At 39.3% G+C, this 12,181-nt stretch overlaps 1 protein-coding gene across 1 annotated transcript in view; it reads left to right on the forward strand.

The window, feature by feature from the left end:
• The window catches only part of KIF13B (kinesin family member 13B), a 126,934-nt gene that overhangs the window by 34,151 nt on the left and 80,602 nt on the right, over positions 1 to 12,181 (forward strand). Inside the window, exons 9-13 of the mRNA XM_039217167.1 lie at positions 2,933 to 3,063; positions 6,196 to 6,282; positions 7,823 to 8,013; positions 8,529 to 8,739; positions 9,643 to 9,805. Of these exons, the coding sequence (XP_039073098.1) occupies positions 2,933 to 3,063; positions 6,196 to 6,282; positions 7,823 to 8,013; positions 8,529 to 8,739; positions 9,643 to 9,805 (783 nt within the window). The remainder of the gene's footprint in view (positions 1 to 2,932; positions 3,064 to 6,195; positions 6,283 to 7,822; positions 8,014 to 8,528; positions 8,740 to 9,642; positions 9,806 to 12,181) is intronic.

Genomic DNA, 12,181 nt, shown 5'->3' on the forward strand with positions numbered 1-12,181 from the left:
ATTGAAATAGGAGAGTGAAGGGGTAGTTATTTCTGAGTGTCAGTTCAGGGTACACCTCTCTGAGAATGTTGCCTTAAAAGGTGAGATAGAAATGATAAAAAATTACCAGTATCAAGGTTAGGTGGAGGAACCAGCTACTGTGCTTAAAGAACAGATAGAAAGCCAGTGCGGCCTTACCATGTTCCAGGAGAAGGCGGAGTGGTAGGAGCTAGGATAGGAGAGGCAGGCAGGACCGCATCACTTAGGGTCTTTTTGTATGCCCGAGTAAGAATTTGGACTTCATTAGAAGTTCAAAGGGAAGCCACTAGAGGGTTTTACATGGCGGGGGGGGGGGGGGGGGGGGGGGGGGGGGGGGGGGGGGGGGGGGGGGGGGGAGCACATGATCAGCTGTTGTGCTGGGAATGGATGGGGTTGGGGGATTAGGAGTGGAGAAATAGTAGGAGGCTCCTGTATTCACCAGAGCAATAGAGTAAGGTGTGATAGATAGTAGAGGTGGAGGAAAGAGGAGTCGATTCTTGCTATTCTTGCTATATTTTGGAGGGACAGTGTATAGTGGTGTTCTGATCAACACGGACCCGGGGGTAGGCTAGTAAGGGAAAGAGAGGGCTCAGTAGCACCTAACCTTTTTAGTTGACTACCTGGGTGGTGGCAGTAGAATAGATTCCCTGGGAGGGGGTTGGAGGAGCAAATGTTCTGCTTTGGCCCTTTCACTTTGAGATGTCTTTAGATACTCAAATCTCATTAAGAATGACATTTAAAGGCACCTGGGTGGCTCAGTCATTTAAGAATCTGACTTCAGCTCAGGCATGAACTTGCAGTCAGTGAGTTCGAGCCCCACATCTGGCACTGCACTAACAGCTCAGAGCCTGGAGCCTGCTTCAGATTCAGTGTCTCCCTCTCACTACCCCTTCCCCAGTCATGCTCTGTCTCTCAAAAAGGAATAAACGTTAAAAAAAATTTTTTTTAAAAAGAATGACATTTAGAGAGGCACATGGGTGGTTCAGTAGGTTAGGCATCCCACTTGGGCACAGGTCATGATCTCACCATTTGTGAGTTCGAGCCCCACGTAGGGCTCTGTGTTGACAGCTCAGAACCTGGAGCCTGCTTCAGAGTCTGTGCCTCTTCTTCTCTCTGCCCCTCCCCTGCTCAAATTCTGTCTCTCTCTCTCAAAAATAAACAAACATTAAAGAAAAATTGAGAATGACATTTAGGCACTTTGAAATGTCTTTAGACATCCAAGTATGCAATAAACGATGGTTATTGAGATTAGAATAGTGGTAGTGGAGGCAGGAAAATAATGGAACTAAAGCCTGTGGTTCTTGGTTGGTAATTTAATTTATATAGAGACAGTGTTGCAGGCAGGCAAAGTCTTAGGACCCAGATGGGACCTTCCAGAACCAGCCAAGAAGGTCCTTGACTTCACTCAGGATAGAAATCAAATGTAAGCCAAGAGGAGATTTGTGCAGAGTTTATCGAAGACATAGAGAGAGCAGATCCAGAGCAGAGCATCTGGGAGACTCGGAAAGGAAAATCTCATCTTTGTTTGAGGCCTGGGGTTTTTACTGAGGTTTGTGTCTTCTCAGGAATCCAGGAACATAGATGAGTGTGTAGGTGTCCTCCATAAGCCACTTATGCGCTAGGGCCAGAGGTCTTGATGAATCAGTGGTCTTGGTCACTCCTTAGATGGTGTCTGTTGTGCTGGAAGACAAAGAAATCATTAACTCCTTTACCTTTACTATTGAGAAGACACATTATCTGTTCTATAAGATGTGTATGTGTAGGGAGATGTAGGTCCTAGCAAGAACAGAAGCAGGAAAAGGAGCAAAATAAGCAGTTTTTCATAGGGTCCCTTTAGTTTTCCTGTCTCAACAGCATTTAAAACCCATGGGACTGGATGGAGTCATCGTGATCAGGGGTCAGCAACTATTTCCACTGGCCAAATCTAGCTCCCTGGCTGCATCTATATGGCCTGGGAGCTAAGAATGGTTTTTACATTGTTTAAATGGTTGAAAAAAAATTAGAAAAGCTGTAATATTTCAAACACGTGAAAATTATATGAAGTTCTAATTTCAGTGTTCATAAATAAAATTTTATAGGAAAGTAGCCACAGTTGTTCATTCATGTGTTGTCTGACTGCTTTCACACTATGAGACAGAGTTGAGTGGTTTTACATGACTTGCAAAGCTTAACATATTTTGTATCTGACCCCTGATCCAGATGTATGCGAGGAGGTGGTGGCCTAGGAACGCATCTAGGTTTTATCAACGTTTAATTATGTATGGACAGTCAGATGTTGAAGTGCAAAATCAGGGAGCCTGATTTTTATATCCACTTTCTCAGTTGCCAGCCCAGAAAGCAAGGCTGGTGATTGGGGCTTCAAGAATTGAGTAATTGTGGCTCTACAGTAAGAAGAACACATCTATCATATCTTCTGTGAGGATTAGGGAGACCATGGGATTCATAAAATAATTGTAATCTTTTCAAAATGCTTAGATTTGAATAGCTTTTTATCTTTTTGGTTGACTCATCTTGATTGAGTCCAGATATGTGATGTACAACTTAAGTAACTGTGGTTTTCAGACCAATATTTTTGGTACATCATTGACACATGGCTCATGTTCTGAGAGTAGTATAAAATATTTGGAATCAAGATTGCAGTGGAAAATAATGAATATAGTATAGACATTAATATAAAACTATAGCTTTAGGTTTAAGAGGTATAACTCAACTCAGTACATTATTCCTTATAAGGAAATAAAACTTGTAGATGTATTTCAGAGAAAGCCAGAAATTCCCCCTACCCCATTCCATTTGCCTAAGAAAATCATTTAGCTAAGGTAATGGATCAATATAAGAGGGCTCAGCGGAGATGATTTCATTTTCTATATATGTAAGAATATGATGTTAATCAGTGAATTTGATTCTTTTGTAGGAACATACATTGATAGGGTCAGCAAATTCCCAAGATATCCAGCTATGTGGAATGGGAATTCTTCCTGAACACTGTATAATAGATATCATAGCAGAAGGCCAGGTTATGCTGACTCCTCAGAAGAACACCAGGTAATGTACTTTAATTAATGCTAATGTCACAATAATTTTTAAGAGGAAGAAAGTACACTACTTGTGGATGTTATACAGGATGTTTGGCCTCTGCTTTTAAGCTCACTTAATGAAGATATTCAGTTCATTACCAAGGCTTTACATTTAACTTTTTAATACCTCTTAACCCATGTCCTCTGTCTATACGGATTCTTGTGGCCTTATTTAAATAAGGCCCTCATCAAATCTTGATTGGAACCTTTTTTCCTGGGTCACTCACCAGACAGCCAGATGGCTTTCTGCTATTTTTGATACAATATCCCTTACATCTCTCCTCTTTGTCTCTCATTCCTCTATGTCTGCCATTCCTTTGGGCAGCTAATTCCTGTTTGACCTTCAAAGTTAAGCTCTGACTTTATCTACTTTGGGAGAATTTCCTGTTTGGTTTAAGTGAAAGGCTCTTAGTACATATTCCCATATACCTTATGCTTCCTGTCAACACTTTGTGTTTTTGTGGTCTGTTAGCCTTTATTACCCCAGTGGACATTGAGGACAAGGCCTCTTCTTTTTTGGTTCTCTCTCCTTAGTATGTAATAGGAAACTAGTATATAGGTGCTCAATAAGTAATAAATGAATGAAGAGGCTTAACATTATATAAGTTAATTTTTTTCCAATCTGTTTCTTTAGGCTGTGAGTTATATAATGAACCATAGCTGTTAACTGACTTCTATTGAATTTCCAAATGTTGGACCATTTTCATCATGTGATACTGAAGAATCACTAACATCATTACTGATTTGATCCACAAAGTCTTTAAAGGATCATGGTGAAGGATGCAGATGAGAAAGGGGAAAAAAAGAGGAGAAGCTGGGCCTGGCACTCCCATCTTAGGGCATGCCGTTCTGCTATTAAATCTCACAGAATACCAACCTTGGGCAAGGTTACTCTTGAGGCTGTGATAACATAAGACAAAGCAGGCTACACCATCATTTTGTTTCAGCGCAGACAAAAACCAAGGTCACTCTGCCACACACCAGATACCAAACACCTTCTCTTGGTTGAGGTGAGCGATTATTTCTTCACTCATCACAACTTCACCTTCATTGGAGTCTCCCTCCATAGATAAGATTTTCTGAAATGCCCAATCATACAGCATCCAGTACGTACAGCACCCTGCACTCACAGAGTCCTCCCCAAATCGTCCAGCTGAAGCCCAGATCCTCCACAGTCCTTCCCAGCACAGTCTCACTGAGGCACCCCATGCTTTCTGTGACTGTGTCTTCTCCCCGTGCATGTTCACTACAGGAATGTTCCTTGAGGTCTTTGGGTGGAGGACACGGACACAAGTCTTCCAAATTCCAGTTCTCACTTGAAGTTTACAGTTGGCAACAAGTACTATTAGTTGTTTCCTCATTTTGTTCATTTGCAAGAAAATATCTGCCCCAAATACCACTTTGTGTATGTCTTTTGCTCAAGACAGTCTTCATTCTTTGGTATGAATGAATACAGTGCTTTTTATGTACTTCCTGTTTGTCACCTGAAATGTTTAAAAAATCTTAACTCAGGGTCAAGATTAAAAGAAAAAGTAATTTTTACTGCTTCATCTAGGACATCCTCAAAGGAAACATTTTTTAAAATTTGTGAGTGCATGGCAGTGAGTAGTCTAGTGACTACTAGTAATGTTTGGTGCCACTGCCTTGGATTGTGCTAAAACACCAGCAGCTGTACTCATTGCAGGTATATATGTCAACACAGTGAAAAAGGGCAGGTTAGCATTATTATAAAAATAGTTTTGATCTTGGAGACCCCACAGAGACCACACTTTGAAAACTGTTATTATATTCATGCCTTTATTTACTAATTCTGGCTTAACTGCTTTAGCCTTTAAAAATAAGCCTCTATATATGTTTGCCTTTAATTAAACTCCTCATTGTATTTAAGGAATTTGTGTCATAAAAGCTAAAATATGCTAATTTTAGTAGGTTCCCTCTTGTTATATGTTTTGAGCTCAAGATTTAAATAATCAGACTATAGAAGGACCAATTACTTTTAGTGTTTAAAAACCCACATGGCAAGTGATATTTAAATACAGAGAGTAAGATTTTGTGTGTTTTCATATACATAAAAAGTAATTAGCAATATAAAGCCAGGTAGTGCTTAGGATAGCAAAGAAACTAAGATACTGTAGGCTGGGGTAATGAGCAGCCTTTATAGACAAAGCTGAAACCCAACTGCGCTTAGAAAGCTGAGTAGGGCTTGGGGGGAATAGAGCGGGACAGGAACTCTGTTCTAGGTTGCAGGACTGATATAAGCCTAGCTTTGAAAGAAGAGTCAGTCAATCATGTTCAGTAGACAGAACATAAACCTTTTTTTTGGCTAGAGTTGAGAATTCACTAGAAGGGAATAAAGAGGGCTTCTTTTTATGGGGAAAAATAAAATATCAATTCCCCAAATTGATAACATGAGAATCAAGTTAAAGAACTTGACCTTTATCCTGTGTCTAAGCAAATGAGTCCTTCAGCAGGAAGGAGGTTTGATGAAACTGATAATTCCAGGAATATCAGTCTTATTGCGGTGTGCATAATTTTTCTGTTTATTTTCTGCCCTGCATATTCTTCTCTTCGTATCCTTCCATCCACTTGTCTGTTGAACTCCATTGTCAAGATAAGCAGTCAAGTAGGCCTGACAAGTCTTTTATATATTGATAGGATATGAATGATTTTTCTGTTCTCTAGGAAGTTACAGAAGATTTTAGCATAGGTCTCATTTCTTATTACTGATATATGTAGGTATTTGTAGATTCTAGTTGGTTGACTGGCTCTTATCCATGTAGATTGGACATAATTTGAGTTATAATGTATGCTACTACCAGCTTTTTATTATTGACTATAATGGTTCCATATTTACTCCTTATAGAATATACTACATATCAAAGTTGAAACTTTGAAAAGTAGAGGATAATAATACATTATACTTAGTACCATAAACTTTTTAGGTAAATCAGCAAAGAAGTAAATACAAATAATAAAATGCACCAGGAATCAATTTGGAGAATTGATTATTTTATTTTTCATGGTAACTAGACCTCTACAGTATTTTAAAGGAAAAAACATGATAATCATTGTTTGCGTATTTGACGTCTTCTTCCCACAGAACATTTGTAAATGGCTCTTCCGTGTCTAGTCCTATACAGCTACACCATGGGGACAGGATATTATGGGGAAACAACCACTTCTTCAGGTATGACATTATTCATGGCTCTTAAAGAGAGATTGTTGAAGATTGTACTCTGAAATAGAAGAATATATAGTAGAAGGTAAACTTAACTCCATAAAAATGATACATTGTTTTGTGTACATATTATTTATTGACTGTATATGTTTTGTTCACTATATGGTTTGAGCCTGAGAGGCATATGTACACTATACTCTGGGAAAATAAGGAGTTAACTTATTTTTCCCTTTTCATTTCCCAATGGAAGATGATTGTTTTGCCATCTGGTATAAGAATTCATTAATTTTTTTTCTGACACGCTTATCTTTTTATCTATTTTTTGTTGGAAAAGTAGTTCTTTTAGTTTCCTTCTTCATGAAATAAAATTCGAATTTCATTTAGGAATGTTTTCCTCTGCAAGTAATGGCAAACTTGACTATTATAATGACTTAAACAGTTTGTTTCACTGACAAAATAAGACATCCAAAGGTGGATAGTTGTTAGCATTGGATAAGCCTTTCAAAACTGTCACAGCAGAAGTCTTGTCACTGTCTCATTGTCTTGGCATTTTTCTGTGGTCTGTGGTCTAAAGATGGCTACACCATTCCAGGAATGAAAGCAGCTTCTGGGAACATATGAAGAAAATGAGGGAGATGGATGGTGATACTAGCCCTGACTGTCTTCTGGACCAGAAAAAGCAGAAGTCTTCCCAGAGTCCTCAGCAACCTTCCACTTTTGTCTCATTTGCTAGAATTTGCCTCTTAGCTGTAAGGGAATCTGAGAACACGTGTGTCCCAGGACACATGTTATTTCCCATAGAAAACTGGTGTTATGCTGCCAAGGAAGGGAGGGCTAGATATGTACAGGATTAGAATCCTGGTCTTTTCCTCTTCCTGTCACTGGTCACCCTGCTTGGAATATCAGCTGACTTTTCTTATAGCTAATGGAGACCTTTGCTTATAGGCCACTCGATATTTTGGTTACTGAGGAAAGGGTAGAGGGGTACAAAGTATGTGGAAAATATTTTTCATATTTTTCCTTCTCAAGCTAAATCAAGTATAAATTGCTTGTTTTGGTTTTCAAAATCTTCGTAGTTTGGGATAAATTTATCTTTGCAGCGTTATCTGCCACCATTACTGCAATACAAATTTTGTGTGTCCCTGTGTTGTTTTATTCATAATTTCTCCAGACTATGGGAGTTTCCATTTCCACATCTCTTCTCATGCTGTTCCCACTGCCCTAATGCCCTGCTTTCTCCTTATCATTTCTCACCTCAAATGACTTCCTACTCTGTCATCCTTTCCGTTGTTATTCCAGTGTTCGTCAGCTTTTCTTCAACACCTTGCTTGTTACAGTCATGTGGCCCTGAGTCACACTGTCTTTTGTAACTTATTTGCACATACGTGTGTGTGTATTTCTACTACTAGGGGATAAACTTTCTGAGTATAGTAATTGCCTTACAGTTAAATGGTGCCCCTTTGGCGTCTAGCAAATACCAGTATTTAATGAATGGAATGAATACATGCCTATCTTTATTTTAAAAATAATATTCTTTTTTTCTCCCAAGACTGAATTTGCCTAAAAAGAAAAAGAAAGCAGATAGAGAGGATGAGGAACAAGACAGCTCCATGAAGAATGATACCAGTTCTGAGCAGCTGGATGTAGACGGAGACTCCTCCAGTGAGGTGTCCAGTGAAATCAACTTCAATTATGAGTATGCACAGATGGAGGTTACCATGAAGGCTCTGGGTAATAATGGTGAGCAGATCTGTTGTGCATTTTAGAATCTTTTAAAGTCAATGGAGAGTTAAACATGTTTGTGATTGAGACCTTTTAAATATTAACCAAAAAAGGAAATCTTTATGTTATTCTCTGTACTCTATTCTTTTGTGTCCTTGGCCTTAATTTGTTACATTTATATAAACTTTTCGTTATTTCAGCCTTGATTACACATCACTGCCAACTTTTTCTTAGTGGTAGAATCTCTCAGGTTTGACACTTGACTGCCATTCTTAGGTTATGTGTAGAACACACAATAGATCTGCTTTTTCTGTATGGGAGACAGTTTGGCATATCTCTGACAAGAATAGATGATATGATGAGTAATTAGGAGTAAGGAAAACTGAGTTTATCCCAAACCGTCTTCAAGAGTCGTCTTTTAACTAATTAGGGTGACAAACAGCATAGCAATATACAGAACAGTGTTTGAAATATATTGTGTTGTATGATTACCTTTTGTTCATTATTTATCTTTTTAAAAAACCTTTGTTTAGATCCAATGCAGTCCATATTGAACAGCCTAGAACAGCAGCATGAAGAAGAGAAACGATCTGCATTAGAGCGCCAGAGGCTTATGTATGAGCATGAATTGGAGCAGCTACGAAGAAGGCTGTCTCCTGAGAAACAAAACTGTCGTAGTGGGGACAGGTTTTCTTTCCACTCACCCAGTGCTCAACAGCGACTGAGACAGTGGGCCGAGGAGAGGTAGGTGCATAGGGCCTTTATTACACATGCATAGACAGTGCCCGTCACTGTAACCCACCCAGATCAGCTCCAGTGTGGAGAATTTTTTTGCTTGAAAAAATTAAATTAAAGGAGAGCGTTACAGCTTAAGAATCATTTGGCATTATCTTATTTTTTTTCATTTTTCAAAGAAATGGGAATTACCAATTTATAGCGATTTCTTTAAAGTTGCCCATGTTAGGTGCTGCCCCAGTTTAGTTTGTATGGCTTTTGGATTTGAATAAACAAGTATTTGTACTTAGAAGTTATACTTTATCATTGTATTATACTTTAGGTTCTGAAGCTTGGGTAGATGCTTTTTAAAAAAAGGAAAAAAAAAAGAAAGGTGGTAATCTGGACTGATTAGCTCAGGTAGGTAAAGCATGGTGCTATTGAGATGCAGATTGCAAGTTTGATCTCTATATGGGCTAATTAGCATTGCACTAAAATGTCTCATCCATGGTTACAGATTATACTTAACTAACCTCTTGCTATTCTAAATTTGGTCTGCAGACAGGCAGCATCTCTCTCAGGTGGTAAATGATAGAAGTGTAGCATAATAGGTCTCACCCCAGAATTCATGAGTCAGAATCTTTGGTTTATCAAGACTCCCAGGTGATTTGTATGTGCAGTCAATTTAGCACTGTCCTAATCAATGGCCAGCTTGTTACAATGGCCAGCTTGTTACGTGAGCGTGTCTGTAGCCTGAATACAAGCGCGTGCATGGATCGGTGTCAGTAATGTAATTCCCTGTGTGCAAAAGGCATTTGTAAAGCTTGGTTTTCAGATTGGCATTAACATATTATGTAGTACATAATATTCTGATAATGCTGCTTGACAATTATCCTCTTCCCCTTCCTTCCCCCCCCCCTTTCTTTTTTAAAGAGAAGCAACACTGAATAACAGCCTGATGAGGCTGAGGGAACAAATTGTTAAAGCCAATCTGTTGGTGAGAGAAGCTAGTTACATTGCAGAGGAACTGGATAAAAGAACCGAATATAAAGTAACGCTGCAGATTCCAGCCTCCAGCCTGGATGCCAACAGGAAGGTGAGGTCGCTGTTAATGGAGGAGACAAAGATGTCATTGGGGAAAACTGCTGTCTATTTCACCAGTGTTATTAAACACCAGTGTGGGTTTGCCCTCCTCCCCACCTACACTTTCTGCAGTCTGTATCCTTTTGTACTTGTTCTCCGCTCTCCAGTAGAGTTTGCTTTTAATTATCTGCCTTTGTGTGTATATGTCCTGTGTCCACTAGAATGTCATCTCTACCTCTACCCACCACACCCTATCAATTTATTTCCCTCAACACCCTTTCTTCATATTTGTTTAAATGATTTCTGGGAAGTCTTTCCTGATGAATCTTCTGAAAGTGGTGTTTCCCCTTCATTCTGTTATCACTGTACAACCCCCTCCTCCTTAAGTTACCTGTTTATTTTACATATACCATGTTATTTTCACTTGCTAACAGATTGCTCTGCAAAACTATTTATTAGTTGTTCCATATGTGTATTCATGATCACAGATATTTTTGGTGTACTGTAATAAGCTTAATAAAATATAGAGGGAAAGTCCCATCAGAATTTTGTATCCTTGCCATTCAGGTGTTTTCTTTTTTATTTCAGCTCTTTTCTAGCTCTCAATCAAGTTCCTACATAATTTTTGATGATAGGTAGAATGTTGTCTTCAGATAAATATTTTGAGGATCTATGTACTTTGTTTCTCCTACAGTACTTGACACAGCAAAGGGTTCATGAATCCTTGTTGGGTGTTCTAATTTGATAGCAAGGACCACATCTATCTTTTTCTCGTGGCATTACAACATCAAGGTCAATGTTTCTTTAGAATAGAAATTTGGCAAATCTGATACTTAATGTTTTTAGTAATACAGGTATTGTGGATGTGGTATGTTCATTGCTTTATGAAAATTTGTCTTTTTTTTTAATGTTTATTTGAGAGAGAGCATGCATACGCACATAGAGGGGAGGGACAGAGAAAGAGAGAGGAAGAGAGAACCCCAAGCAGGCTGCATGCTGTCATCACAGAGCCCAACATGGGGCTCAAATTCATGAACTGTGAGATCATGACCTGAGCCAAAATCAAGAGTTGGACACTTAACTGACTGAGCCAGCCAGGTGCCCTGAGACTTGTCTTTTAATATATATTTTGTATGTAATATGTACTTAGAACGTTACTTTGCTTGTCGGTATCTGTAGGGCAAACCATGGGTGCAGTGGGACTCGGACAAAAAGCAGTAGAGGAAAGCCAATCATGGACAGAAGGTATTTAGATTCTTCTAGAAGACTGAGTAGATCAAGGTCTTCTTCCATTCTGTAGTGTTTGAGCTGGAAAAACAGAAACATAAACATTTTCCCCATTAGGCATGACTGTCTGTAGCCCTTTCTGTGTATCCTGGCTCTGACTTTGTTGAAAGGGTCAACCCTGTCTCTGGGCAGCCAGGTCAACACCTAGAAGTGACGTGGGTCATTTTGGGCATCCCTCTCCCCAGACACCTGGAAGTATGTTCATAGGGGCTGTTTGTATGGGCAGTGAGATGATACATATCCCTGGAGTTGAAGAAGCCATGGTTAACAGACGGCTACTAATCTACACTGCTATTAGAGACTTACTAGATTCATATTTTCAGATTTCACCTGGAGAGAGGAGCTTGACAAGGAAGTATTTCTTAAGGAGAGAGTCTCCTTAAATAAGGGCCTTAACTCTTTTATACAGTGAAACCTTTTGTTTTTGGTACTTGATAACTCTTCATTTCACTTAATGTCCTATTCATGCTATTAGCACTGTTGTTTGTTCTGGTCTTACTCCTGACCTTGTACTAGCCTCTCTCTGGTGATTTTGGTGAGAGGCAGAAATTTCTTTCTTTCTTTTTTTTTCTTTTTTCCAGTTCTTCCTGTAATTGCAGGAGGGCCAAGTCATGATGCTTCAGCATATTGCTGGTTGCCATTTCCTCCTGGTTCTAGCATTCTCCGCCTGTAATACCAGTCTATGCAGACCGCTGATGAGCTTTTTGTATTTATTCCCTGGTTGGCTGAGTACAAGGTAGAAGGGTCTTTATAGTATGAGAGAATGGTAATTCTTGAGCTTCAGAATTCTAAAATCTTTGTTTCGTCATGTAAATTCTGTTTCTTTGAAAATGAGCATAGGCAAGATGTTAAAGCAACATTGGTGTGTTAAAGCAACATTGGTGTATTCGCAATCCCCTAAAGTTCTGAGTAGGCATATCCAAACAGTTGACAAATTATCTACGGAATCTAAATTGATGACGGGGCGCCTGGGTGGCTTAGTCGGTTAAGCGTCCGACTTTCGCTTAGGTCATGATCTCGCGGTTCGTGGGTTCGAGTCCCCGCGTCGGGCTCTGTGCTGACTGCCAGCTCAGAGCCTGGAGCCTATTTCAGAGTCTGTGTC

This window comes from Hyaena hyaena, unplaced genomic scaffold (genome assembly GCF_003009895.1).
Source record: "Hyaena hyaena isolate Hyena2069 unplaced genomic scaffold, ASM300989v1 scaffold_678, whole genome shotgun sequence".
Taxonomy (NCBI): Eukaryota; Metazoa; Chordata; class Mammalia; order Carnivora; family Hyaenidae; genus Hyaena; species Hyaena hyaena.